General features: G+C 44.7%; 1 protein-coding gene and 1 pseudogene across 3 annotated transcripts in view; one reads left to right on the top strand and one right to left on the bottom strand.

Annotated features, from left to right (window-relative positions):
• The window catches only part of EGFLAM (EGF like, fibronectin type III and laminin G domains), a 211,400-nt gene that overhangs the window by 169,561 nt on the left and 16,159 nt on the right, over positions 1-25,680 (top strand). For 2 of the 3 annotated variants that reach the window (XM_003810957.7, XM_008963325.5), the window contains 6 exons: positions 1,329-1,454; positions 3,375-3,618; positions 7,518-7,629; positions 11,464-11,580; positions 14,590-14,770; positions 24,629-24,707. In XM_003810957.7, coding sequence (XP_003811005.2) covers positions 1,329-1,454; positions 3,375-3,618; positions 7,518-7,629; positions 11,464-11,580; positions 14,590-14,770; positions 24,629-24,707 — 859 coding nt within the window. Of the gene's footprint in view, positions 1-1,328; positions 1,455-3,374; positions 3,619-7,517; positions 7,630-11,463; positions 11,581-14,589; positions 14,771-21,990; positions 22,015-24,628; positions 24,708-25,680 lie in introns of all 3 variants that reach the window. The other variant, XM_034960152.3, reaches the window with a different exon arrangement.
• LOC112439819 (large ribosomal subunit protein eL27-like) lies at positions 6,233-6,889 on the bottom strand (annotated as a pseudogene).

The raw sequence follows: 25,680 nt of genomic DNA, 5'->3' as shown, positions 1-25,680 counted from the left end.
TCTCTGTGGAGGCTGTGAATGCTGGGGGTGACATTCTTAGGGCTGTGGCTGGAGACCACTGGTCATGTCTGCCTGAACATTCAGTAGCCACCAGCTGGAATTCACAGAGGCTAGCCACCCCCAGCTGGGGTGGCAAGCCATCTGCACGGGCTTTAATCAAATTCTGTTAGCAGTCCCTGAAGTCAGTCTCCTCTCCTGGGTCTACCCTGGGTGCCTGGCCTTTACCCCTCCTCCCAGTGAGTCTTTATGAAAAGACTGGACCAATTCAAGGAGGGAAGGGTGACAGATTCATCCTGCCGAGATGACACACTCAGGCCAAGGAGGGCTCCTGCCCTCACAGGGTGGGCTACCAGCTCATGCAGAGGGCAGCCTTGAAGACTGGGAGAGAGCACAGCTGGACCCTTCACTTCCAGAGGCACGCCCTTCTACCTCCACCCCCAGAAAAAGTGTTTTGTACTCCCTCATGTGGTTCTGGGCCAGATGGTGGTCCATCTGTCTAACTGATTTCTTACACACAAAGAGAAAACACAAAGAAGCAGAAGAAAAACAGCCCATGAAAAGTCCATTTGTTTTCCTCTGATGACCTGCACTTGAAAATGACAAAGGATACCCTTTCTGGATCTCTCTGATCTGTTTGGTGAAGAGAACTCACTCATCAGATGTTGAGCCTTTCAGCCTTCTTAACGCAGGCCACCTTTCTGTCCCTCATCAGGGTGTAACTTTGGAAGTAGAAATAGGGATTCTGAAACCCATGTGCCAATGTATTATGGGGCCCTCCCTCCCTGCTCCCTACCCCAGACAGAGAAGTTGACAATCCAGGTGAGTTAATCAGCTTAGACGTGGCTGGGTAACTCCTTCTGTGCCTACCTTGCTTGTCTCAACTTTGAACTAACAAGGCAGCAGCACTTAAGCTAATTGGGGTCATGCAATTTAGAATGCTTTTAACATAAACACCCTGTTGACATTGGAGGGATTGAAATATGCTCTGTTGGGAGCAAGAGAGAGATGAATTAAAGCAGAAACAGCTTAGTCATCCCAGTTAGTGGTCATAAAATTGCCCAGAAATGTATTATTTGATTTATTGTGTCCATCATGTTTTTAAAAGTCTCTATGGCTCTTCATACAGGACAAACCAAAATCAAATTAAAATGAAGAGCAGGTTCCACTTATCCTGAAAGCCCATTTGCAGTTGTGCAGAGCTGCAAATCAACAGGAGTAAGAACTGAACTGTATTTATTCAGAACCATGAGCTGCTGGTGGGGTCAGTGCCACTGTGTTGGACTGGCACACATGGAGGATTGGCTTTGTAATTCCCATTCTGTATTTAGGGGAATGCAGCAGTGGAATCTGTGATGAGGCCTCGTGCATCAATGGTGGCACCTGCACAGCAATCAAAGCCGACTCCTACATTTGCCTCTGTCCCCTTGGGTTTAAAGGTCGACACTGTGAAGATGGTGAGAAAGAAGCAAGTTGAAGGCGGTTTCTATCTGCATGTTAATTTGTGTAGATGTACTTTATCATCAATATAGTTTCTTTGTTAATTTGTTTGTTTGTTTTTGAGACAAAGGCTCCCTCTGTTACCCAGGCCAGAGTGCAGTGGCACATCTCGGCTCACTGCAACCTCTGCCTCCTGGGTTCAAGTGATTCTCTTCTGCCTCAGCTCCCGAGTAGCTGGAACTACAGGCGCCCAGCTAATTTTTGTATTTTTAGTAGAGATGGGATTTCACCATGTTGCCCAGGCTGCTCTCAAACTCTTGACCTCAAGTGATCCACCCGCCTCGGCCTCCCAAAGTGCTGGGATTACAGGCGTGAGCCACCACGCCAGGCCTCATCAATGTACTTTTAACAAATCTAACAAAGCCCCATACATTTTTATGGGATCAACATTGCTTTGTTGGGAGAGATGGGGGAAGCTTTTTAAACAAGGTTGGAGTGTCTCTGAGTGCCAAAATTTGTTTGGTAATGAGAACTCACTCATCTGATGTTGAGCCTTTCAGCACTTCTTACTGCAGGGCATCTCCGTCCCTCAGCCAAACATACGTTCATTTCAAGATGCTAAGAATCAGTGGGCTCCTCTTGGCCCTTGAATAACTTTTAAAAAGCCTGTATTGGTATGGTTTGTATCAGACTGAATTCAAAGCCTTTAAAGCTCAGGCTCATGCTCTTTAGAATATCTGTCAATTTCTGATAAAAGATTGGGAAGATGAGGCCAGGCGCAGTGGCTCACGCCTATAATCCCAGCACTCTGGGAGGCCGAGGTGGGCGGATCACGAGGCCAACGTGGTGAAACTCCGTTTCTACTAAAAATACAAAAATTAGCTGGGTGTGGTGGTGCACAGCTGTAATCCCAGCTACTCGGGAGGCTGAGGCAGGAGAATTGCTTGAACCCAGGAGGCGGAGGTTGCAGTGAGCTGAGATAGCACCACTGTACTCCAATCTGGGTGACAGAGCGAGATTCCATCTCGGGAAAAAAAAAAAAAAGATTGGGAAGGTAGACACAGAAACATTAACAATGTGATGGGACAAAAGTAACCTTTTTTTGTACTGTTCTACTAAATTATGCCACATTTTAATACTGTATATACAGAGAGTATGTAAATATATATACATGCACAAACATGTGTATATAAACATGGAAACACACATGCACACAAATACACATATGTGCGCTCACACAGGCAAATAATAACAGAAAATTTCAAAGATTTTGGAAAATCATGGAGGGTTCCAAAAGTGATTTTGGAAAATCATTTTTGCAGAATTCTGAAATTAAAATAAAAAGAAAATAAAATTGAGGCTAAGATCACAAAACTAGTCAAATTCTTCCCTAATTCAGATTTGGACCTAAGATACCATACTGGGGAAAACTTTTGTGATCTCAAATCTCATGTCACCTAAAAGAGGGCATGTGAGTCAGGGTAAGCCAATGCTGTTACATACCAGCTCATATTTCAGTAGCCTTACATAATCAAGGCTGGTTCTTGCTCATATTACAAAATCACTGCAGGTCAAAGATGGTGGTGAGAGAGGGGGTTCTGCTCCACACAGTTATACAGGGACACAGTTTCCTTCCATCTAATGGCTCTTCTAGGGCCTTAGAGTCCTCCACTGATACTTGCATCCTGCCAGCACGTGAGAGGAGAGAAAGAGTATGGAGGATGGAGGGAAGTTTTAGGGGCCAGACTTAGGGTGCTCTATGATTCTTCCACCCATGTTCTACTGGCCAGAATTCAGTCACACCACCAACCTAACTGCAGGGCTGCTGGGAATTGTAGTTTAGGTCTGTACCCAGGAGGGAAAGAACACAGCTATGGGTGCACATCTGGCCAGTTTCTGCCACAGAGGGATTTCTAACACCGTGCTTGTTTTTTCAGCTTTCACCTTGACCATTCCTCAATTCAGAGAGTCTCTGAGATCTTACGCTGCAACTCCCTGGCCACTGGAGCCCCAGCATTACCTTTCCTTCATGGAATTTGAGATCACATTTCGGCCAGACTCAGGAGATGGTGTCCTCCTGTACAGCTATGACACAGGCAGCAAAGACTTCCTGTCCATCAACTTGGCAGGGGGCCATGTGGAGTTCCGCTTTGACTGTGGCTCTGGGACCGGTGTCCTCAGGTGAGGGCTGAAAACTTCTAGGACTCTTTCCCTTAAAAAGGCAAATAGTAACTGCTTCAGAAAAAAACCAAATCGCCATTCAACAGCTCACACTCATCCTGTCTTCTCTACATGCTTATCTTCTGAAACTTGTCCTGACTTGTCCTGCTTCAGGCAGATGACAGGCTTCCTATAGAGAGTGCTCTCCTGCCCACAAGGCTTCCTTTTCTCAAATAACTACCCAACAGGTAGCAATTGTATGCTTCAAACTATGGAAAATGGACTTGCTTCAGGTGGAGGTAAACTGCCTCCATTTCCACCTAAAGTTATGTCATGTCGTCCTGATGAACTGTAACTAGTCAGCATCTCATACAGAGCATCACATGATGGGCACCCAGCAAATACATGTCAACTAGTAAAAAAGTATTAACAAATATTTTTGAACAAAAATATCCTTGATGACCTCACTCTAAATATTCACTTTCCTCTTGAACTATTTCTTTAATGGAAATTGACAGTGAATCATCAGCAATGCAGAGACCCGTTCCCTAAGCAATATGCTCAAGAAAGATGTGTGATGAGTGGTTTCAATAGCATAGCAGGAAACGGGTGCTTCTGCAGTACTTGCTGGTATTTGCAGAATTGGTGTAAGTAGTCAAAACTTTCCTACTGTTATCTAGTTTGTGCTATTAAATTACTTAGCAGGTCGATTGTTCCTTGGAGCCTGTAGTTGGTAGATGCAGATGCTTTTATTTGTTTATGTCTCCCATCTTTTTATTGTGTTGATGGTAGTTTTAACCTTCAAGCCAGAGGGGCCACTAATCGCATGCAGACATGCTTCTTGTTCCTACATTTGTCTAATTCGTCTTTTTTGAAACTCACTAGGATGTTTTGCTCCATGGTGCCCTGTAACAGGATATCAGTTAGTCTGTTGTTTCAAAGAATATTGCAAACTGTTTTCAATCTTTATCCATATTGCTAGACTGTCATGTTTAAAAAGAGTATGTAGGTGAGATGCTACAACCATGCATTGCCCTTAACTACTGATCATTTTTCCTGGCTGATAGAAAATGCTCACTGCATTAGGTTTTAACAGTTCTTAAAAAGGATGGTTTGTTTTTGTCCTTGTGGCTGAATTCCTGCACATCAGTGACACCTTCCCCTCTAGGGGAACGGACAAATATTGTTGTACCTCTGGTTATGCAAAAACATCCTATATTTCAAGACAACTTTGGTGGGGATTTAATTGATTCAATTTACATATGATTATGCAAAATAGCCTAAGCAATTCACTTAGAACTGTATGTCAAGTTGACAAAGGAAGACACCTTGAATATCACCTTGCACTTTTAAATGGTTTTCTTCCTGGATAGGGAATGACCAGAAAGATCCAGCAGAGGTTCTGGGCTCATCAGCCCTCCTCCTGGGCAGACTACCCCCTCCACACTGCCTCTCTGCAGTGGCAGCTCCAGCTGTGGGGTCACAAGCACATGGAACCCTTAGAAGTCCAGCATTTCTTTCTTTCATAACTCTGTGCTTCGAGGTGCTTTTAATTTTTTTTGTAAATTTGCTAAGTTATTGTTTCACTGCCTGTCAGCAAAGGCAACTGGAAAAAGAATTTTTAAGAATTAGGTGATGAAAATGAGGCAAGAGTTTCTAAGGGACAAACCACCATCTGCCCCCTTATCCTATCCCCTCCTGAGCGTAACCTAACAACAGTGATTACTCTTGGTGTTTCAGATGCCCCATTGGAAGCTGTTTATTTTGAAAACCATTTCAAAGACTTCTTGCTCAATTAAGACAATGCAGTGAAAACCCAAACTACAGGAAGTTGTGGAATTGGCCAGATCATTTTAACTTTAGGAATAGGATAAGATGGGCAAATTCATTATGAACTTGATTTAAAAATCACGACAATTGGAATGAGTTCTTGATGGCTGTGATCGATAAAAGGATGTTGAGGAAGGTGGCATATAGACAGCAAATGACCTCTGCAGTACAAAAACATGAAATGGCTCTGTTATGGAGATAGACCACTTAAAAAGGGCTGCTTATTTCTTTATTGCATATTGATTTAGCCAAGGTGATCAAATTCTAACTGCTAAGAACAGATCACAAAATCATTTGCCAAAGCAAAAATCAAGTGAGGGGGTGGTGACCTTTCAATAATTGTGCCCATTGGTATTCCTCATGGTTTTCTAAAGATGATCCAGGACCACAAGATAATTGGGAAGTTCAGCAAGGGCCAGGAACTAGACATTGCTAGAAATACAAATGCAATATTGAGTCTCTTTCTGCACACCTCACTATAAAATGTAATGAGTACAACTTGCATAAATATCATTAAACTTTAAGCACTTCCACTTTGAATAATTGAACTTTTAATGTAATTTTAATCATTTTTACAATATCAGAAAATATGGAATCTGTTTCCCTCCCAATATTTTATTATGAAAAATTTCAAACATATAGAAAAATTGGAAGAATTGTACAGTAAGCATCCTGATACCGAGCACCTATAGTCTGTAATTAACATTTTGCTATATTTGCCTCATCACATATCTAGCCATTATTATATCTGTCCATCCATCCTTCTTAATTTTTAAAAAAAATTTTAATGACCAAAACAAAGTATCTAAAACTGCAGCTTCTCAAAGAACCACTTGTTCTTGCCCATCTGTTCCTCTCTTCAAACTTGACCTTGGCCTCCCATTGGGCCTTGTGGTTAAGAGCAGGGTCTCTGAAGACATCTTTATTGATAACAGTTTTGTCCAAGGGGATATCTGGTGGCTGTAGGGGCGATCTGAGGTGCCATCATCAATGTTCTTCACGATGACAGCTTTGCGTCAGAGTAGCATCTGGCCAGGACCATCACCAGTTTCCCAGGTTTCAGGAACTTGCCCTTTTCAACAGCAACCACTCAGGCCTATAGCAGAAAGGTCCTTCTTATTTTTTATGCGTTTCAAAGTATGTTACAGACATTGGTATGCCAAATAATTTGTTTTTTACATCATAGCTCTTATAATTTTTCTCTTCTTCCAAGCTTGTGTGCAATTATGACCATATTTTATCTTCATGCCACCTCTCATCTAGAAAACCCATTTCACCAGACTCACTGAACCCCATTTCAGGCTCATTGTAAGGAATAAATAAAACAATAAATGCAATGCTCCTACTGTATGAAGGCGTCCAATAAATAGTAGGTAATCCTGCTGTTGTTACTAAGCAGTAGTTAGTATTTTCTTTTTACTGAATGGATTGGTGTGCCTAAGGTTAGCATTAGTTTCCTCATGGCTAGATTGACAAAAATGATCCATAATATGCTAACCCATGCTTGGTTTCCTTCTATGTTCATCAGGGTTCTCCAGGGAAACAGAACCAATAGGCTATAAATAGACATGTAGAGGGATTTATCATGAGGCATTGGCTTGCATGATTACGGAGGTTGAGAAGGCCCATGGCCTGCCATCTGCAAGCTGGCAGCCCAGGAAACTTAGTGGTGTATTTCCAGTCCAAGCCTGAAGGCCTGAGAACCAGAGAGCCCATGATGTCCGTTCCAGTCCAAGTCAAAGGCCCAAGTACCAGGAAGCTGATGATGTAAGTCTTGGTCCAAGTCTGAAGACCAAAGAACCAGGAGCACTGATGTTCAAGGCTAGAGAAGGTGGATGTCCCAACTCAAGAAGAGAGAGCACTTCCCCCCTCCTCTTCCTTTTTGTTCAGTTCAGAGCCTCTGCAGATTCCATGATGCCTGCCCAGGTTGGTGAGGGCAGATCTTTACTAAGTTTACTGATTCAGATGCTCATCTCTACCAGAAACACACTCACAGACACACCCAGAAATAATGTTCTACCAGCTATCTGGGCATTCCTTATCCTAATCAACTCGATACATAAAAATAATATCATATCTTCCTTCCACAGGAGTGAAGATCCCCTCACCCTGGGCAACTGGCACGAGCTTCGTGTATCTCGCACAGCAAAGAATGGAATCTTACAGGTGGATAAGCAGAAGATAGTGGAGGGAATGGCAGAGGTAAGAACAGTACACCTTTTCTCTTGATGGTTAGTGTGAGCCAGATTACTGTTTTCTGCCTGTCTTGGTAGAAAAGCAGCAGAGTTTTGTGGTTAACTACATGGACTTCAGTGCCTGTGTGAAAATCCCAGCTCCCCACTGGGCAGATTACTTAACTTTTCTATTGCTTAGCTACAAATGGGGATAATAATAGTATGGGCCTCATAGAGTTGTGAGGATTAAGTGAGTTGATACCCAATACGTTTAGCACTTACAAAATTGCCTTTCACCTCTTCGCCTCCCAACTCCACCTTTGTTCTTATCAGCTACAGCAAGTAGTAGGTAAGAACATGGACTCTGGGGTAGGGCCTGTGGTGCATGGGGGAGGCCTGACAAGAACAGGCTGTAAGTCCAGACTCCTGGGGCTCAAAATCTGGCTCAATTACTTACCAGTGGTGTGAGCTCATACTGGTTACTTGACCTACCAAGATTGTTTTTCTTGTCTCAGCATTATCCTCTTATCAATGGGGATAATGGTGATGATAATAGTGCCTACTTCACAGAGTTGTTGTGAGAATTAAAAGAATTGTACATGTGAAAGACAACAGTACCTGATGCCAGGTCAGCACTAAATAGCTTTACATAGTAGCAGTAGTGGTGGTGGTGGTCGTGGTGAATAGTGTATGGTTATGGACTCAAGAGGATAGGATTTCTACTTAAGTTTATAACTTTCCTCCGTGATTTTAATTCCAAGGTTATGTTCAAAGGAAAATAACATTTTTAAGAGGAAGTCAGGGAGATTTGCTTTAAACTATAGCCTGCTAGGATTCTGCAAACACACACACAATTTACAGTTCCTTAAAAATAGAGGGGACTTTAGATTTGCCAATATCTTAGTTCCCACCAGTTTTCATTCTGTGTAAAGGAAGATTTGCAAAGGACATTGACAAATTTGGGTATACTAATAAGCAAATAGACTAGTAGAAAAAAGAAAAGGAAAGAAAAGAGACTTTTGCTGGGGAAAGAGGTACTTGACTGGAGAGAGAAGAAAAAGAGACACATGTGTCCAGAAGCCAGCCTGAGGGGCTGCAGTGGTGGGAGGACCAATTGGAACCAAGGGCCTCCTTGGGAATGAGGGGAATCCCAAATTGGGTTCTGTTTCAAGAGGTGGGCACCCTTCACACCTAGAAAATGCTCTCTATATATCTGTGGAAGGGAGGAAGGGTGGGGGGAGGGAAGAAAGGAGGGGATGAATGGAAATTGATTTTAAATGGAGAACCAGAGTCACTTCTGGTGCAATCCAGAACATTCTAACAGCCGACTTTAGTCCAAGACAGAATTAGAAGCTCACGAGAATACACCTCGCTGTCTGTTGGCTTAATGATATAAATCCAATTGTATCTCTATAGATCTTAGTTGCAAACATCTGTAAAACAGGAACAAAAGCTGAGGATGGGAACATTTGTCAAAAGTAGGGGCAAGGTCCATGATTATAAATAAGTTACTCTTCAGGACACAATATTTACTATTAGGATCTAAGAGACAACACATAGGTAAAAACCACACCTCAGAGTTTCTATCACTGCACATCAGCAAAAGAGCATGAAACCAATACGGTGGCACCTACACTCTCCCTTTTGGCTTTTTTACCTCTGGCGACATGTGGGTGAATGGAGCTGACTGGAGTTTTAAAGAAAAAGGAACCCACAGGAAGGTGTGGCTTTGGTGTGTGCATTGGAGGGACATTCTGCTGAGTCCACTGTGAACCAGGAGTGGGAAGGCCAATGCCTGATCTCCATATGCTAAACCTTCATCAAGTCTTTTCCACAAGGAATTCTGCTCCCCAGGTGTCCATATCGTGTTCGAAGTGTGGCTGACAGGGCAGTGGTCTTAGAGCTCAGAGACAGGTAGGGCAGGGGTTAGAGTACACTTTGAGGGGCTAACCCAGGACCTAAGCACCTAAGAGCCTGTGTGCAGACTAAACCTGACCACCAGGCTGCTCAGCTGGCAGCTCTGAGAAACAGCAGAAGCCTGGGCTTGAGTCCGACTATGCAAGACACGTGGAAGAGCAGTGCTTCTGAGGCTTTCAGGAAACTCCAGCCTGGAAGTTTGCTCAGCTTTGCAAACTGCTTCCAGCCAAGCCAAAGTATAGGATCCAGACACAAAACCCCTCACTGCAGAGCAGGCCTGGCTTTGGTGGGATATGTTTTCTTCTCTCCTGCGGTCCCCCTTGGGCATGGCAGCTGCAGCCCTTCCACTTGTCAGCAGGAGGGTGCTGCACGAGGATTTTGATGAGCAGCCAAAAGGAACTGCTCCTCACTCCACGAGGCCCCGCTGCTGGACACAGCCATAATGCAATTTTTTTCCTAGCAGCCAGCTGCTCTGAAACCTCCTTGACCCTGCATCCTTCCTCCTTTCCTCTTTCCATCTTATTTTAGCTTTTGTGTAAGAGCAATGACAAGAGAAAGATGCCTGTGGGTTTGTGGTGACAGTTCCTGACTGGTTCAGTATTCTGCTGGGCCACAAGAATTCCTGAAAGCCTTTATACTTCTTTGATAACCTCCTAGTTAAGTAAGAACCCTCAAAGCTGCCGGAAGGCTATTGACAGAAGGCATTTTGGTCTATTGATCTAATTGAAATTTCCCTGGGCTACCTGGCTGGACCCAGCCATGGGGGCGCTCCCTAAGATAAACAGAGCTTCCTCCTCCATGACTCGCCTGTCTTGTCTTCTCTACCCTTGACATGACCCCAGATTCATTCTCCTCCCTCTGGCCAATGATCTTCCAAAGCACAGACCTCTCTCTCCTGCTTAAATCTCATTGCTTTTTGGGTAAAGTTCATGCTCGTAATGTGGTGTGTAAGGCTCTGCATGCTCTGGCCCCCTCTTGCCTGTGCCTTATACTCACATTCCCTCTAAGCCCCAACGTCTTCCAGTTTCTACAATGTTAACTCTTCCTTGACCACCTCCCCTACCCCCTGTGTCTAGGGTAGGATATGAGACTCCCGTGTCTGGCACCCAGGTGCACATAGCCACCTGTACAGTTCTTCCCAGTGCTGATATCACCTGATCTTTTACTTGTCTGTATTCCCTGCTTGCATAAACCCCTGCAGGGCAGGACTGGGTCTTCCTTATTTTCTGCTGTTTGTCCAGCACTTAACATAGTGGCTGGGGCATATTGTAGTATGTGCCTAATAATATTTGTTAAATAAATGATCAAAGCTGCTACTATTTGTATTTATTTTATCGTAAATCAAAGAAAATAATAACTTAACATTACCTAAAGTGTGTTCATTCCCAGAGCTCTCAAATGTAAGGATTTCTCACTCATGATACATATCCACCAATGGTTAGCTGCAGCTGTAATCTGAGATCTGGGCTGAAGGAACAGAGGGAAGGAGAAAAGGGCATGGTGAACTACTCTCTGGCTCTGAGCTTCTGCCCAGAAGTGATTCTTTTCTCTTCTGCTCATGTTTTATTGGCTATAAGAAGTCACACAAGCTCATCTGAGCCGACAAGTTGGAGGCAATCTTCCTGTGGGGAGGGGTACCTGTGAACGGTAGTGCAGTCTGCCACAGTCATCATGACATAGCTATGAGGTAGATACAATGACTCCCATTTTGCAGACAATGAAATGAAGTCTCAGAGACTTTAGGACGTTCACCAACATTCAGGCAGGTGGTAAGGAGCAATGAGAAACACTGTGAAAGTGAAGCCCATGTGTAGACAGATTGTCATGATGGGTCTCGAGGCTCTGTCTACCATTTTGTTCCCCAACAGGGAACCGAAGACACATTTGATCATTTTGAACGTCTGTTTTAAAGTCATACAATGCTTTGTTTTTAATCTTTTGGCAGGGAGGCTTCACACAGATTAAGTGCAACACAGACATTTTCATTGGCGGAGTCCCCAATTATGATGATGTGAAGAAGAACTCGGGTGTCCTGAAGCCTTTCAGCGGGAGCATCCAGAAGGTACAGGCATCTCTTCCTCATGTTTACTGGGCCACCCAGACTGTAGACAAAGAAAGTGAGGATTATGATCAGTGTCATCTGCTGCACCCAAGAAAGACACTTTGAGAAAGTTTTAACATTTTTAAAAATTTCTATTTTAATGCCCACAGCATGGCTTTCCAACCTCACTTTCTTAGAACATCTGCTCCTGGGTCTATGCCCGGCAGACATTCCATGAATGCTACTTGGTGATGATGAATTTTTATGGCAAATCTACCAAACTATATTAGGACTGCTGAGGGAGTGAAATGGCATCATGTGTCTGCAGATACTTCCACAGTAGGGAAGGAGGTGGACGGAGGTGAATAGCAACCTTGGCTCTGCGCTTCTCTTTTGCGGTACTTTGCAGTTTGCTCAACATTAGAGCCAGTGCTCATCCCCACCCCTACACTTTAGCAGTTGGTGTTCATTGATCATGTAACCAAGCTCTTAAGAGCACAGATTAAAGAGTTCTTCCCTAGAAGGTTCAGGAAAAAAACATTCAGTGAAAGATACTGACTCCCTGCTCTCTCTCTCTTTTTTTTTTTTTTTGAGACTGAGTCTCGCTCTGTCGCCCAGGCTGTAGTGCAGTGGCGTGATCTCGGCTCACTGCAACCTCCACCTCCTGGGTTCAAGCGATTCTCCTGCCTTAGCCTCCCGAATAGCTGGGATTACAGGCGCCTGCCACCACATCCAGCTAATTTTTGTATTTTTAGTAGAGACAGGGTTTCACCATGTTGGCCAGGCTGGTCTCGAACTCCTGACCCCGTGATCTGCCCACCTTGGCCTCCCAAAGTGCTGAGATTACAGGCATGAGCCACTGCTTCTGGCCTGCTCTCTTTTATTCCTTCTCTTGGGGCTGCCCATGATCTCTGTGGTTATGAAGTCATGCTCTGTCTGCAACAGACCTGTAGCTTGACTCCCCAGCCCAGGTGGGCAGAACCACCAAACACTGGGAGAACAAGGATCTGAAGAAAAGCATGTTTAGTTCCTGGGTGTTAGCTTCATCCTGTTTTCCTTTAGTGACCAATGGTGGCTAAAGGATCCTTTTTGGACCTGAGATGGAGCATGAGGGAGGCTAAGGTGAAGGAGGAATGATGAAAGAAGTCCCTCCTTTCACTGAAAAGGGCCCCTGGTACTGTGACCATTTTATCTCCCATCACAGTGTCAGGCCCAGTCAACATTTGCTGACATTCACGTGTTTCCCTTTGTTACTGAACTTCGAGGTCTGTGATACCTCAGTTCAGACCATTCTCCCCCATGAGTGGGATTGGCCATGCTTAACCAGGTGTTTCAAATTCTCACCTAGGAAACAAGCTGGGATGCTAAGACGTTTCCCATCCTCTGCCCGCTCTTCTCAGGCTGTGCCCTCCCCTTCACGCAGCACACACAACCCTCTCCCTATCTCCTGCTAGAAAGACCACCCTCTCTTGCCTGATTCACGGGCTGGGCCATGTCCTGTAGTGAACAGTGCCATTCTTGGCTTGTCTCAGCACATATTATGCAGTTTCATGGTCCTTCACTTGCAGCCTGAAAGGGGGAGATTGTAAAAGGATCCTGGCTACTTTCTAGCAGCTTCTCAGATTCAGGACTGGGGAAAAGTTTTCTCTCAACTCTCCCAATGCTCTCCAAGGGCCAGGCAAGCCTTTGGAAGCTTAGATTCGTGGCAGGAAGTGCCATTGCTAACCTCTTATAACCCCTGGGCAGTGGGGGTTCCCCTGGGAGGTGTTCTTACTGTCTCGAAGTTCTGCAAAGCCAGCAACAGTTCAAAGTAAATACATATTCTGAATCAAGGGCTGGTAAAGTTGGATCCATTTATTTGGGGCTAGGGAACCCAGTAGCCCCTCCTCATAATTTATCAGTATCACTAGAGTCACATTGCAGGGCAGAAGGTGCAAGGGAGCTCTTGAGCACCAGTAAATCCATGCACAGTGGGGTAAAGAATGCGACCTGTGTTTCACTTTTGTTTCTTAAGTGGGGAAGGGAATGTGCAGAGGGAGGGGATTCAGGAACGTCAGGGAAGGAGGATAGCAGGAGTGAGTGGGACAATCGGGGAGGTCCAGCTGATGGAATTTTAGAAGACTGCTTGAGAACATTAGTTGGAAACATAAAGGATTACACTAGGAAGTGTCTCTGGATTCCACAGCCACCGGGAGCCAGGGTGCCCTGTTTGACTTCCGCCTCCGTAACGCTGTGTTTTGCACTCTCCCCACTCTGCTTTATATACCAGTGTCTCCCAGCCTGGGCTGCATCTTCTGAGGTGACTCTCAAAAACTTTTTAAAGTTACTGACGACTTGGTCTCACCTTCAGAGATTCTGGTTCAATGGGTCTGGGCGGGTCTGGGCATTAGTATTTCTTAAGAGCCCCCCAGGTGGTTCTAATGTGCAGCTGGGTTGAAATCCGAGCTTTGTAGTTCTTGGGACTTCTTTACAACCTAACCAAGTGGCCAGTCTTCCGGAACCAGAGGAGCGCGTCACTCTGCAGATTCTCCCAAGTGGATCAACTTGGGATCACTTCAGCTCCTGCATAGATGACAAGACTATGAAAGCAGAAACTAGGCCTGGCGCGGTGGCTCACGCCTGTAATCCCAGCACTTTGGGAGGCTGAAGTGGGCGGATCACCTGAGGTCAGGAGTTCGAGACCAGCCTGGCCAACATGGTGAAACCCCATCTCTACTAAAAACACAAAAATTAGCCGGGCGTAGTGGCGGGTGCCTGTAATTCCAGCTACTTGGGAGGCTGAGGCAGGAGAATTGCTTGAACCCAGGAGGCAGAAGTTGCAGTGAGCCAAGATTGCGCTACTGCACTCCAGCCTGGGCAACCCAGAAAGACTCCATCTCCAAAAAAAAAAAAAAAAGTGGAAACTGGACTTAAAAAAATTTTTTTTTAATCTCCCTATGTGTAGCTCAGGTTAATGTGCCAAGGGAAGCTTTAGAAGACTACAAAGATGTTTCTTAATTCCTGAATTTCTTTATGTTTTTCTCTCTCAAGATCATCCTGAATGACCGAACCATCCATGTGAAGCATGACTTCACCTCCGGAGTGAATGTGGAGAATGCGGCCCACCCCTGTGTGAGAGCCCCTTGTGCCCATGGGGGCAGCTGCCGGCCCAGGAAGGAGGGCTATGACTGTGACTGCCCCTTGGGCTTTGAGGGGCTTCACTGCCAGAAAGGTACGCTCAGGGGTCTGAGGCACAGCTCCCTGGAGGGAGTGGAAGGAACGGACAGCCAATTGGGGGACCACAACTCTTAATTGGAAGAGTTGTAACAGTGGTACAACCATACTGGTTATTTTGATCAATTATTTCAATAACTTATTAGATGATTATTTATAAACTACCATAATTCCTTAATAAGAGTTAAATGCTGAAATACTTCTGCTAACAGTGAGTAAATAGGTTCCCCACCCTCTGCCCTGGCTCCTTCCTTGAGAATCACCTCATAGTCTAGCAACCCAAGAGTTAACCCATAACAGAGTAGGGGTTTCCAGGACTTTTGCATCTGAGCCACTCCCAGAGCCTATCCTGATAGATGAATGCCTATGCTTTGTAGACTGATAAATATTTTAACCCCTGTCTTTGCATGCTGTATAAGAGAAACCTTGCCCAAATATGCAAAAACACAAATTATACATTAGTTGCTCCAAACTAAAGTATGCATAACCTTCTGTATAGTGCTATTTTTTAGGCTATCAAATTGCTGTGCCTCAGTTTTCTCAACTGTAAAATGGGAATAATAATAGCAGTATTATTGTGTGTCTAACACAGAGGGTTATAGTATTGACTAAATGAGACAATGTATCCAGAACATTTAGAAGAGGGCCTGGTAAGTACTCAAGCAACCAACCAATACTGGTCATTATTATTCGTGGGGAGAAAAATAAAATCCATTAGCAGGTGCTGTGGGCTACTCAGTTTCCATCTTGCCCTAGACTGAAAGCCAAGGCAGGTCATAGACCATGAGACCCTGCTGGACTTGCTTTCTGTACCTGCTTATGGGAAGCTGAGGACACGGCCCTGGTATCTAGAATAGGCTTCCCACATATATCCATCATGTTGGGCCTTCATTTTTCAGTCTCAGTGTGGCCTTTCCTGCCCAGGAACTTAAAAAAAAAAAAAAAAAAAACAAGCCTGGAAGAAATAAAGCAATGAGCCTCTGAAGGAATGTGCACTGTCTTTCTTATTTCCAGGTTGTTGATTTTTATCAGAATTAGGGCTTAGAGGAAAACTATAAATTACAGGTAGGTATGCTGGTATATGGAATGGTAGGAGAAGTCATTTTGTCATTTTGCAGCAGTCTTGGAAAATATGAAAGATGCCAATTTGCCAATTGGAAGGCTTAGTAGTATTTCTTATGTTTAAATGAATTTGAAATCTACATGGCAAATCTTCCTTGTATTTTTAACAAGGGAGAGTAATTGATTCATTTGTGAATTATCCTGATTAGAATCCTAACAAGCAAATTGCTGTTTAGCTAATAGGTTGTACTTACAGAGATTTAGCTGAAGAGTGGCTCATTCATTCAGAAAATTGGGTTTGGATTTCACACATCAATGTTTGAATTTACTAAGTCTCCAATTTTACCACAGGAGCTTCCAATTTGTGCTTGCCGTATATCTAACATTAATGGTCAATATGTAAATCCTGGACTTAGATGAACATTTAGCACTGGAAATTAAAAGGAGAAAGAAAGGATAATGTGTGATCTTGTTAGCCCTCATTTCCTGCTGCAGAACATTAGCCGTAACAGGGATAAAGTGCTCACATTTATAGCTTTGTAACTATAGGTTCAGGTTCAATGAGAAGCAAATCTTACCAGAATGTTGGGGCAGATCCCAGTGAGCACCTGGATCTGGCAAGATCTGTGGGAATGGATGATGGCAGAGGGAACTGCAGGACATTGGGGACTCTTTTCCTGCAAAGCAGTCTAGAACCAAGATTGGAACCCAGATGAGCCAGCAGCCACCCTCCATGTTGAATTAGTATCAGATTGTGTTTTGAAATCAAGATACTGCTTCTGGGAAGATGGCAACCTTTCCAAATCCTGAATAGGTTCATATATCAGAGGTATGGCCCCTATCCCATAATTTCCTTTCCATCATAATGACTGGAGAGGATTAATGGGGCTCTGCAACAATTTTTCCAGCTCCAGCAGGTACCAATTGTGGGCAGTTGCCATGCCGACTGCTCTAATATTGGGGAAAACATTTAGTCCCATTGTAAGGATTGGAAAGAAAAGGAAAAGAGATGGGTGATTATGTTGTTCCATAGAGATGCAAGAGAATACATAGAAAGTTTGCGTAAATCCTTGGTTTGAAAGACCAAGAATGGTGAGAAGCCATCCTTGGTTGTCAGAAAGAATCCTGTCTCATCCAGCAAGGTGATTTTTAGCCTCATATATTTAAAAGTTGGGGTTTTTTTCTGCCTCATAATCAAACCATGTTTCAAAACAAGAGCCTGTTCCCAGTATTCCTACAGAAGTTAAACCAGTCCTTTTACATGGAGCAAAATGGTATAGAAATAACCAGCACCAGGGCTCATCCAATCCATACCAAAGGGCACCTTCTTTATGAGGAATTTTGTTTTCTGGATCGTCAGTGAGTCTGGGTCTTTTTCAGCCTCATCAGAGAGTGTGGCAAGTGAGTTCCACAAGGGCCGTAGTTGGACAATTTGACACTTGTTCCCACCTCTTGGTAACCCAGGAGAGCAGGGGCCAGAAACTCAAATCCTGGAGCAGTTCCAGGCACTTGGACTACATGGTGGTTTCAGGGCCCCCTCTTTTCCCTGTGGGGTTGGGGGCAGGAGCAAGAGAGCCTGACCCAGACCAAGGGGTGCACTGAGCTCCCACTGAGCATCTGAGATGCTCTTGGGGATGCCACAGGCTTCCTGTAGCAGTGGCCACTGCAGAAACTCAAACCTGTCTGTCCCACCTGCAAGACCCACCAGGACAGACAGGAGAAGCCAGAGGTTCTTCTTACTCCCAGCTGTGACTTCAGGTGCCAAGAAAAAAACATAAGGTTTGACCTTGGGGGTCCCCTTGCCTTCCATTTGGTGGTTTCAGTTTCAGGCATCTTCTCCACCCCATGCACTACCCCAATACCTAGGCCCCCTTTTTTCTCAACAAGGCCTTCCCCATAAAAAATTACTTCCATACTTAGAGATTTCTTTCCTTTTTTCTTTACTTGCATCCAAGTGGACCCATCCTGTGTCCCAGTTCCTCAGAGCTTGTGCATCTAAGTAAGTTACTAAAATGTTCTAGAAGAATTTCACAAAGCTCATGTAAAAAACTAAGTTCTGAGGAATATGAATCGCTGCTTTGTACACACACACACACACACACACACACGCATTCACGTACACGAAATGGGAGGAGGCTTCTATGGTAAAATACATTTGGATAATCCTGAGTAAACAGACAATTCTCTCTCTTCTGCAGAATTTCTCAGAGCCTTTGCTATGCTCTGAGCGTCTAAGAGGTGAGTACAGGACACAGATGTTTTCTCTGGGTTCTCCCAGTCTATAGTGGACAAGTCACCTGGGAAACTAAGCTTTGGCCCTTGCTTCCCTTCCCTGTGTTTCTAGAACGGCTTCAATTCAGACTGTGCAGGATTCCACAGGCCACTAGATGGCGGTGTTTCTCTGTAGCAGGTGGCCCCGCATAAGACAGAGCCAATAGCTGTTGAGACAAAGCTAGGCTTAGCGCCTGTACTCATCAGGGGCGCACAGTCCTCAAGTATCCAATGCTGCCTGATTAATACTGACCTACCACACATGCAACATTTAGGGCATTTATGTTGTGTTTACTTGAGTCACATCATGTTCCAGGGTCTGATTTGGGTGATTTTTTTGTTTGTTTTAGGTCCCAGTGTGTATATATAAAAAAAGCTTCTGTAAATATAAGAAAACTCTGTATATAAAACCACAAATTAATAAAACACATAAATTATGCATGCTAAAGGGAATTTCTCTTTAATATAATTTAATGTATTAAATGTTATATCACTTATTATATTAAAAATTAATATACTAAATTTTTATATTTAATATCAATATATTATTTGATTTTAAATATTAAATTATATTAACATAATATGTTAATATTTAATACTAAATATGAAATTTTAATATATTAATTATTTTAATATTTTTAATTTAATATATTAAAGTATGTTTAATATATTAAAAATAAGTCATTTCAAATTAATTGGAAAAGAGGTTATTTAATTATTGTTACACAAGTAATTCGGTTGTTATATAGGAAAAAAATTTCAATTGCGTTTATCTTACAGATGAATTAAAGAGTGAAACATGCAAACATACACATTAAACAAATACCCAGACTCTTTTCGCTGCAGTCCTTCAGCTAATGACCATGTTGGCTGTTCCCAGTCCCTCATTCTGGTCATTTTCTCCTTTAGTAATTGGAACTTGTAATAGCACAATGCTAAGATGGTTGCCAAGATTCCTGCACCTTTGTTAGGGAACCAGGAGCATAGGAGAGCCAGGGTGACAACATTAAAAAAAAATCAACTCCATCTTAAAACTAGCAAGGTACATTCCTTGTCAGTCACATGGTCATATAAGATGTCTATGGCTAAAGAAGCAGCTTAGTAATGTCTGCAAAGACAAACCCTAGGACAACCAAACATTCAGACGCCCTGATATCGCATAACAATATATACTTTTAAGATGATTAGAGTCAGGCCAGGCGCAGTGGCTCATGCCTGTAATCCCAGCCCTTTGGGAGGCTGAGGCGGGTGGATGACCTCAAGTCAGGAGTTTGGGACTAGCCTGGGCCACATGGTGAAACCCCATCTCTACTAAAAATGCAAAAATTAGCCAGGTGTGGTGGTGCATGCCTGTAATCCCAGCTACTTGGGAGGCTGAGGCAGGAGAATCACTTAAACCTGGGAGGCAGAATTTGCAGTAAGCCGAGATCGTGCCACTGCACTCCAGCCTGGGTGACAGAGCGAGACTCTATCTCAAAAAATAAAAAATATAAGATGATTAGAGTCATGCTTTGATGTATTTATGCACTAAAATGCGAAGGATAACTTCCTTTAGAAAACATTTAAACCAACTACAAGAGCCAAATTCAAGGGGATTTCTTTTCTGTGGATGGTATATCATTAAACACCCCCAGAATGGGAGATCTGGGGGTGTTTAGTATAGATGTTGGTCTTTAGATAGTTGAAGGGCTGCTAGTTTAGGGAAAGGTTTTGTTTGTTTTTACTTTGTGGCTACCGTCAGCATACTATAATAAAGATCTCTGTACCTAGTAGAATGGTCCAGCACGGGAGCGTGCCACCTTGTGGAAGAGTGAGCTGCTCATTGTGGGAAGTGTTTGCTCCGGCAGGATGGGCATCCATCAAGGATGCTGCTGAGAGGAGCCCTGGTTGTTGGGGAAGTTAGCCTTCCATGCCCACAGGGCCCTTTCCTTTGCTAAGGTCCTGTGAACGTGGGAAAGAAACAGTGGTCCCTTCAACTCTTTTTTTTTTTTTTTTTGAGATGGAGTCTAACTCTGTCACCCCAGGCTGGAGTGCAGTGGCGTGATCTTGGCTCACTGCAGCCTCCGCCTCCCAGGTTCAAACTATTCTTCTGCCTCAGCCTCATGAGTAGCTGAGATTATAGGCATGCCCTACCATGCCTGGCTAATTTTTGTATTTTTAGTAGAGACAGGGTTTCACCATGTTGGCCAGGCTGGTCTTGAACTCCTGACTTCAGGTGATCCACCCGCCTGGACCTCCCAAAGGGCTGGGATTACAGGTGTGAACCACCACACCTGACCAACTCTTTATAGTCTATTGGGAATTCCAAGCTCCTCAAATGGAAAATTTGCTTTGCCTGGACTGCAGGGCTTCTGGCTTGGAGGCTGCTGTCCACTGGGGTGTTTTTCTGTGTGTGTCACCAGATGGCACAAGCTTTTAGATATAAATGTAAGAAAATGAAAAAAATATTTCAACTAATCAGTGAGGCCATTGCCACAGAAAAAAGGCAATGTAGAAAAAATTAGGTATACTGGAAATGGTAGAGAGAAGTGGGGAACAGGAAGAGATTTGTTAAAGGATACAAAATTACAGGGAGATAGGAGAAATAAGTTCTGGTGTTCCACAGCACTATAGGATGACTATAGTTAACAATAATATATAGTTTCAAATAACTGGCAGGAGGACATTTGACTGTTCTCAGCACAAAGAAATGATACATTTTGAGATGGGATGGATATGCTAATTACCCTGATCTGATTACTATATATGTATCAAAACATCACTATGTACCCCATAAATATGTAAAATTATTATGTGTCAATTAAATTTTTTTCAATAAAATAAAAGCAAAAAAATTAGGTATAGGGTTAGGTTAAAATATAATCATGTTGGCCAGGCGCAGTGGCTCACACCTGTAATCCAGGCGCTTTGGGAGGCCCAGGCGGGTGGATCACCTGAGGTCAGGAGGTCGAGACTAGCCTGGCCAACATGGCGAAACCCCAACTCTACTAAAAATACAAAAATTAGCCAGGCATGATGGCACATGCCTATAGTCCCAGCTACTCAGGAGGCTGAGGCAGGAGAATCGCTAGAACCCTGGAGGCAGAGGTTGCAGTGAGCCGAGATCGTGCCACTGCACTCCAGCCTGGGCAACAGAGCAAGACTCTGTCTCAAAAAATAATAATAATAGTAAGGTTTACAACATTTAAACCAACTACAAAGAGCCAGAAAGGACTCAATGGTCACTTCAAGCTCTGATGATTTTGGATGTGATTATTTGTCCCTATATATACTCACTTAAATGAAGCATAGTTTGACTATTTTTTATTCAGTGGTGTTATTTCTCGAGGGTGCCTCTGCCTTTGTTAATCAGAAAATAACCAGGGGTCTGGAATCTTGCAAGGGGGGGTGGCGTGGGAATGAGGGCGATATTTTCCACTAGGGAGAGAGAAGAGGCAGCTAGCTGGCTTATCATTCCTTTTTCACATGCAGCCTACAGCTAAGAAAAGTAATAATCACTGACAAGGTAAGTAACTCTTGAGCAAGGAGCTGTTTCTCTAGATTTAAAAGAAATGCAGATTGTCAGTTGAAGGTGAGGGAGCCTCAGAAGTGTCAGACAGCTGATTCTAAACATCTTCTTGGTCCACCGCCACCCCCACCTTCATTAAGCCGAGAAGAGGTGAGGAGGCGGGTGGCTGGGTGCCAATCATGCTGAGGAGAGATTTCCAGTGGTTCCCCGCGGGGCTCATATTCACATTCCCTAAGAGGACGTTCTGGACCCTCGGGCAGAGCTTTGTGAGAGAAACAAGGCTGGCTTCAAGTGATCTGCAACCAGAGTAATTGGGATTTGACAAGGACTGTGAAAGGCTGACTCTCCCTGTTCTCTTTCATGCTGGCACTGGGCAGAGTGTGGGAACTACTGCCTCAATAGTAAGTACAGTAAGTCCTATGAGAGACTGCGAGAGCGCTCTGGGCTGGGGCCAGGGCCTGCCAGGGCAGGCCAACCGCATGCAGGGGGACCCGGGGTGAGTGGTGTGGGAGCTGGGACATGCCTACGCGTGGTGGGAAGCCTCCCCGCCGGCCAGCCAGAGGACACTTCTCTCCTGAGCTGGGGGCTGAGCCGGCAGCTGCTGGGGGCGCCCACAGACCCCCCTCGGAAGCTCATGTGCAGAGCTGATGTGTGGCAGGCACGTCCCGACCCTTGCAAGGAGTTCAGGGGAAAGATGGCTGTTGGCCACAGGCCCACGGCCACGGCCAACAACAGCAGGGACAGGCCCTGGCGGCACCTCTCCCCCGTGGGGGTGAGCCAAACCCACCAGGGACTCCTTGGTTCCGTTTAGCTCCGGGAAGGCCTCCCCCACCGCTCAGCTTGGATCTTCTCTCCTCCTTCTCCCTTCCCAGCCATGGTGTCCTGAAACGAGGGGCCCGCTGCCCCGGCTGAGAGCTTCCTTCCACCTCCTCCATTTTTGCAGTTACCTGCCGCTGTATGCTCCTTCTCCCTGGCATTTCTGTCTATTCCTCTGGGTCTATTCCCTCCCCTCCTTTTCCGGCGCCGCCTTCTTTCCTTTTCTGTTTCCCGTCCTTCCTTGCCCGGTGGCTGCCTTCTCTCCCGGTTGTCTTGCTCGGCACTTTCTTTCCTCCTCTTCTTGCTGCAGCGTCCCTTCTTTCTCATTCATGCCACCCGTTTTCCTACTCGGCTCCTTTCCCGTCCTCTTGCCATTTTGCCCCCCAACTCTTTTTTCCTCCCTGTTTCCCTTCCTCGTCTCCTCTTCCTCCTACCTCCCTTAGTCAGAAGGGAGTGGCTGGGGGTGCAGCCCCAAACTAAGTGACAAGAGCCTTCACCTCCGGCCCTGCTAGGTCCTTGCAGCCTCAGGCCCTCTTCCAGGGCTGTGCTGCTTCAGAGAACCACAGAGCAATTTCTTGGGTAGTTACCTCCAAAATTGTCTTTTAAATTTTCTGTTTCGTCCTTTGCTTTTCTTGTTTTCTTTCCTCTCTTCCTTTCTTTTTTAGTTTTTATGAAAGGCTCTGGGAAGCTGCCAACATAAGGACTTGTACTTGGGGGCCCATTGTCATCGGCTTTGCTGTTTCCGCTCTTTTTTTATGTTTGAAGGTTAATCTGTACGAATTTTCATAGTATCAAATAATTCTACATTTCCTCTCTGGGGTGGAGAGTCCTTCGTTCCGTGTCTTCTTTGCACCAACCATGTATTTTCGTGAAGCTATAACGTGTTTTATAAACCTTCTTATTCTCCCTCATTTTGTACATTTCTTTGAATTTGAGATTTATTCTACCTTAATTTCTTTAAACCACCATTTCTGTATCTTTCCAAAGAGGAAAGAGATATTGCTGTTATTTCTCCAGCAGAAATCCCCTAGCCTCATCCCCCGTTCATGACATCACACACAGCTACTTAAACTCTTCTTTTGCTAACTATGTGTAAAAGGGTAATTCCTCAGGAAAACAAAGTGATGAGAGTTTGGGAGGAAGAAAATGCATTTCTAAAATATTGGAAAGTTGAGAGGGGGCCAGGAGCCAGAATTAAGAAGAGCCGGTCAGTTTCAAGGCCTAGTGCTCTCTTAACTACGTGATCTCAGGCAAATCCTCCATGCTTTCTACTCCTCACTTTCTTCTTCCATAAAATGAGAATAACCAACCCTTCCCTTCCCCCATACTACCTGCTACTTCATGAGATTGTAGTGAAGATCTTGTGAAATAGACCAGGCACAGTGGCTCATGCCTGTAATCCCAGCACTTTAGGAGGCCGAGGCGGGTGGATCACCTAAGGTCAGGAGTTCGAGACCAGCCTGGCCAATGTGGTGAAACCCCATCTCTACTAAAAATACAAAAATTAGCCGGGCTTGGTGGCAGGTGCCTGTAATCCCAGCTACTTGAGAGGCTGATGCAGGAGGATTGCTTGAACTCAGGAGGTGGAAGTTGCAGTGAGCCAAGATCACGCCATTTCACTCCAGCATGGGCAACCAGAGCGAAACTTCGTTTCAAAAAAAAAAAAAAAAAAAAGATCTTGTGAAATACACTGGAAAGTGATCAGAAATGCAGGAGTCCAAGCCTCATTCATAGTGCTTTAGAGTCTCTCGAAGTCCTAGCTTAAAACGTTCTGCAGCAAATTAGCTTTCAAGAATCCTAGTGGGCCTTATTTAGGGATTTGTTTTCTCTGCCTCCCTAGGAGAACATCTGGGGTTATCCCCAGCTGCTCCCCACATGGCCCAAGAGCTGCTCTTTGGCTTCCAAGAATAATTGGGAACAGTTCAAGTTTCAGCACATTGTGAGGCCTTCTCAGCAGCGCTGAGGCCAGTGGCAGGGACAATACTTCCCCAGGAGGGAAAAATGGGGGAGAAGCCAACCCCAGGCCATGGGGTTGGGCAACTGTGAACCTGGCCAAATATGCGTGCAGCCGAAGGGAAGGGGCTGATGAATTGTTAAACATCCTATTTCCAGGAGCTGGGTGTTTTCCTGCCATGTGTGTGAGTGCAGGGGTCAAGAGAACCACATACTATGTAACCTCCTTTTTCTGTTCTGTCCCAGCGATCATAGAAGCCATTGAGATCCCGCAGTTTATCGGCCGCAGTTACCTGACGTATGACAACCCAGATATCTTGAAAAGGTAATAAGCTTCAACAGGCACCTTCCTTAGCTTTCTGGGGGTAAATTTCTCTATATCTTTCTCAGGGCTTTTTCTTATATTTCATGCCAGAAGATAATTCTCAAAGAAGACCATTCAGCCATGGCCTCAGGGGAAAAACACACACAACATGAAATAAACATAGAAACTAGAGCAAAATAAAACAAAAAACAAACTAAACTTGAGAAATTGACCTTTCAAATAACCCTGTTACAAACGATCCAGTATCTTTCTGGTCAAAGGGCCTGGAGAGAGAGACATGACTGGTCCCAGAGTTTCCAGTATTCAGGCTTCGAGAAGCAGTGAGAATGTGATGTTCCTGAAGCCTGAGTGATGACTATGATTCTGTGAGCAAGGCAGTTCCGTGCTGTGCCGTGGCCAGAGTGTGCAGCTCTGACCTGGGCCAGCAGCGGAAGGACAGACAGATCCAAGCCCATTCCCTGCTGAGTCCATACCTACCCTGCATCTTCATCAGCAAAGGTCTCTTGTCCTCTTCAGGCTCTGGCCAGTTCAGTGAGAGGCTTCTCAGCTCTCTTCATGTGGATACAGGGAAATGCCCAAGTCACAGCCATGGCATCTCACCCCTGGTGGCAGAAGTCCCAGCCCTGGCCTGGAGTCCTCGCTCTTGGTTTGGAATAGCCTTTGACATGGCAAAATCCTCAACTCGGTCAAGCTTGTCTTTGGCACTTTCAGTTTGCCCCTTATCTCTTTCTTTCCCTTCCCCCAGTTCTTTGTGGTTTCTAGTGTGCTATTCCCCTTTCTGCTCCCCACACAGTCATTCTGGGATTTTCCTTCCTCTTCAGATTGACTGCATCTTAACAAACAAGGGCAAATCTTTAAGCGAAAGGCATCCAGTTCTTAGGGTGGAGTTTGGTGGCTTTTCAGGGAACAAAATGTGGTTGGGAGGAATTCTCCTAGGGCATTGGATGTCCCTGGTAACGCCCAACACACACCA

This window comes from Pan paniscus, chromosome 4, assembly GCF_029289425.2.
Source record: "Pan paniscus chromosome 4, NHGRI_mPanPan1-v2.0_pri, whole genome shotgun sequence".
Lineage (NCBI taxonomy): Eukaryota > Metazoa > Chordata > Mammalia > Primates > Hominidae > Pan > Pan paniscus.
The sequence above is the reverse complement of the archived record's forward strand: the minus strand, read 5'-3'. Positions and strand labels throughout refer to the sequence as shown.